The sequence below is a fragment of the Cucumis melo genome, chromosome 4 (genome assembly GCF_025177605.1).
Source record: "Cucumis melo cultivar AY chromosome 4, USDA_Cmelo_AY_1.0, whole genome shotgun sequence".
Classification (NCBI taxonomy): Eukaryota; Viridiplantae; Streptophyta; class Magnoliopsida; order Cucurbitales; family Cucurbitaceae; genus Cucumis; species Cucumis melo.
This window is the reverse complement of record NC_066860.1, coordinates 25,412,569-25,415,980: the sequence shown is the minus strand read 5'-3', so window position 1 is coordinate 25,415,980 and position 3,412 is coordinate 25,412,569. Positions and strand designations below refer to the sequence as shown.

General features: G+C 38.0%; 1 protein-coding gene across 1 annotated transcript; it reads left to right on the top strand.

Moving 5' to 3' along the window:
* The first annotated feature begins 483 nt into the window (after nucleotides 1–483).
* On the top strand, nucleotides 484–3,033 carry LOC103500286 (uncharacterized). Its single transcript, XM_008463537.3, has 2 exons — nucleotides 484–779; nucleotides 1,086–3,033. The coding sequence occupies exon 2, from the start codon at nucleotides 1,170–1,172 to the stop codon at nucleotides 2,511–2,513; it is 1,344 nt and encodes a 447-aa protein (XP_008461759.2). The 5' UTR covers nucleotides 484–779; nucleotides 1,086–1,169; the 3' UTR covers nucleotides 2,514–3,033.
* The last annotated feature ends 379 nt before the right edge of the window (nucleotides 3,034–3,412 follow it).

The following is a 3,412-nucleotide window of genomic DNA, read 5'->3' as shown; positions in this document are numbered from 1 at the left end:
ATATTCAAAAGCAAATCTGAAAATTATGAAAATATTTTACGTTTCATGTGTTTTTTATTGTTTGTTACATGACCCGTAAACATTTTTTGGGTTTTGGTTATATTTGTATAAATCATCTCTTTTTTTAGATGGGAAATAGTTTCAAAAGTTTTTTCCATTCATAATCATTTTTAAAGTAGAAAAACTAAACAGAAAAGTTTTTATTTTTATTTTTATATTTAAAGAAACGAAGATATTATTTGATATTGGAAACTTTGAATTTAAAATAAAAGATTTAAAGAATAAAGAAATTAATTTACGCGTCAGGTGTGACGATTTCATTGATTATGAATCATTAAAGTGAAGTAAGAAAAAAAAAAAAAAAGAAAAGAAAAGAAAGGTAACAAATTTACTAATAATGTGGTTTCCTTTCACCAATAGGAAGAGGGTATTTGGTATATACTGAACGACGACGTATGATCCTTCCGATACGTCGGCCATTCCCTAATTTTGATCTTTCAGACCAAAAAAATAAAAAATAAAAAATAAAAAATAAAAGTTTCAAAGGCCGTAATCCTCATAATTGATAAAGGGTCAATCCCCACTATCCTCCTTTCTCCGCCACCGCGTCCTTTCCGATTCCGGCCACCGCCTCTGCCTTCTTTACTTCATCCCTTTCTTCTTCCTCCGTTCGTGTGGAAGTACAGTCTCCATAATCCACCTGCTTACTTCTGTTCTGCTGCCGTCTCCCGATGGGTGAAGTGCGACTTTAGATTGCCCTAATCTTCGCCTGATTGCAGGTTCTTTTTCTATTTTGGGTTTGAATTTCTTCCTAGTGGTTTTGAATCTTGTTTTGATTTATTGATCTTTTCTTGGGTCGTTGCTCTAGGTTTGTTCGCAAATTTTAGGTTCTGATTTTCACGGAAGAATTTGGATTTCGTGAAAATTTGGGGAGTTTCTTTTATAGTTTGTGGATAATTAAAGCTAGATTATCTAACAATGGTTAAAATTGAAGCTTGGGGATTATTTTAGGGTATGTGGAATTTTTTAGGTTTTTTGTAGTGAAAGAAGTGAAGTTCTTTGTTGTTGTTGTTGTTCATTGGCAGGAGGAGTGATGCTTCGATGGATCTTTTGAATTTGAGATTTGTTTTTGGTTGTGAGGTTAAAATGATAGGGAAGATTCGGTGTAGATGCTAATGGGAAATAACTCAAGAGAAGATATAATGGACCTGGATTTGAATCAAGAGCCTTTGGACCAATCATATGATTCAGTGTTAGGGTTAGACACTATACTGAGTGACCTTGAAACTGCTCATGGACGCATTGAAGAACGCATTCGGCAACTTGAAGCTGTTACGACAAGGGCTACACGGCGACAGAGATGGCGACATGCTCCGACTGTTACTGAACCTGCTGAAACTCCAGCAGCTTATGCTCTCCTTGAAAGACAAGAGACTGTTAATGATAGTGCTTCTGCTCAAGAAAGAATACTTCATTCGGAGAAAACTAGTAAAAAGAATGGGCCTCATTTGGTTGCCAAAGCATTGGGGATGGATCTAGAGCCAAAGGCCACTGGAAACAAGATGGGAAGTTTTTTCGATTGTAATATATGTTTGGATGTCGCCAAGGATCCAATATTGACCTGTTGTGGTCACTTATTTTGTTGGTCTTGCTTTTATCAGTTATCTTATGTTCATTCAAATGCTAAGGAATGCCCTGAATGTCAAGGTGAAGTAACAGACACAAGCATCATTCCAATCTATGGCCATGGGAATGGCAATCGTGCCCAAAAGTCAAAGCCTAATGATTCTGGTTTGAAAGTTCCTCCCAGGCCACGTGCACAAAGGATTGAGAGTATGAGGCAGCAAATTTTGTTCCGAGGGGCATCATCTTCTCTCATTGAAGAAAGGATTCAGCAGATTAGTAACATGATTGGGGCAATGGGGGAGCAATCTCGGTCACAGAATTTTGATGTTACACAAGGAAGGATTGAGAGGACTAATTTGTTGGGCCGGAGGCGTCGTGCCACCCAAGTATTGCCTGTTCCTGAGAATGAGAACAATCAGCAAAGTCGATCCCTTCAAGTTTCTAGATTGCTGCTGCAAGGTGCTGCCTCATTTTCATCTCTCTCATCTGCTTTGAATTCGGCAATGGACTCTGCTGAAAGATTAGTTGAGGACCTTGAGACATACATCCACAATCATAGTGCAAGTAGAAGCCGCCCACACTCTGTTCCTAACAATCCTAACAATGGAGATTCCTTGTCCGGTATCGTTCCAACTGTACAGTCGGATGGTATAGCCCCAGATCCTGTTGGTGGAATCACCTTTCTGGTTCCCCAGTTTGAGTCATCTTCTAGAAGTATGGATATTGCTACAAATATTGAACGTCTAGAAAGCCAGACCAGTAATGCTACTGAGTTTGACCGAATAATACTCCCATCTCCATCAACTAGAAGGAGGAGTGAGTTACCACGACGGTCAGATATGGATAATGTACTTTTACAGGAGCGAAGGAGGAGGAGACTGGGATAATTGTATTGATAATGAAGTTCTCATTGTATGAGATATTTATTTACTTCATCACTTTTCTCTTTTTAAGTTATTGAATGTTCTTCAACATTGGGGTGATTCTTGCTGGTGTGAAATCCCATATAAATAACAGCTCTAAGAAGTTTGATGGTCGATTTTCTGATAAGGCATCGGAAGATTAAGAAGAGCGATCTCGTTAGCTTTCCAGCTGCAACACACTTATAACGTCGCGAGCTGGTTGCTGCAAAAGCTCGTGCTGAATTTGTTCCTTCATGGAAGATGCATATTTGATATTGGTAATGCTTCGTCGTCAAATAGCTGTTGATGTAATGGTAAGCTCCTGTAATGTATACACGCCATGTGCAAGTCCCTCTCCCTTCCCCTCCCCCCAATGAATCTGGCATCCAAAATTTCCCATGGTCTAGATAGATAGATTGTACTGGTGTTGGAAATTACTGAAATCAATATGTAGCTTTTCTTCTGAAATTCTTTCATTGAAGAGGAGTTGTGTTTTGAGGAAAAACCTTTGCATTGTCGGTTCCTACGAGACTATCATATTGATTTTTGCTTTTATCCTAACCTACTAATGGTTAGGCACCTCTTCATTGAACAACAGGATTAATCAAAGCATGTCTACATAGAATTTGGTAATTTCAAGAAGTTTCTCCTTTCACATAAGAGTCGCTTATATGCATAAGAGTCGCTTATATGCTTACTAGTGTCAGTCTTGTAGCAATTACTTGAAAGAGAGAGCAGGAAGGAGGGGAGGTGAAAGTTGAAATTTCTTTTATTTATTTTGTAGATATCACTTTCACGTGTAACTTTACAAAGTTTGTATTGGATCATCTGAAGAATTAACCTTTCTTTTAGTTCTTAGTTAACATCGTTAATTAAATGTTCAT

Bases quoted from the DNA above. Each gene is read 5' to 3' on its own strand.
- LOC103500286 (XM_008463537.3), top strand. From the start codon at position 1,170: ATGCTAATGGGAAATAACTCAAGAGAAGATATAATGGACCTGGATTTG.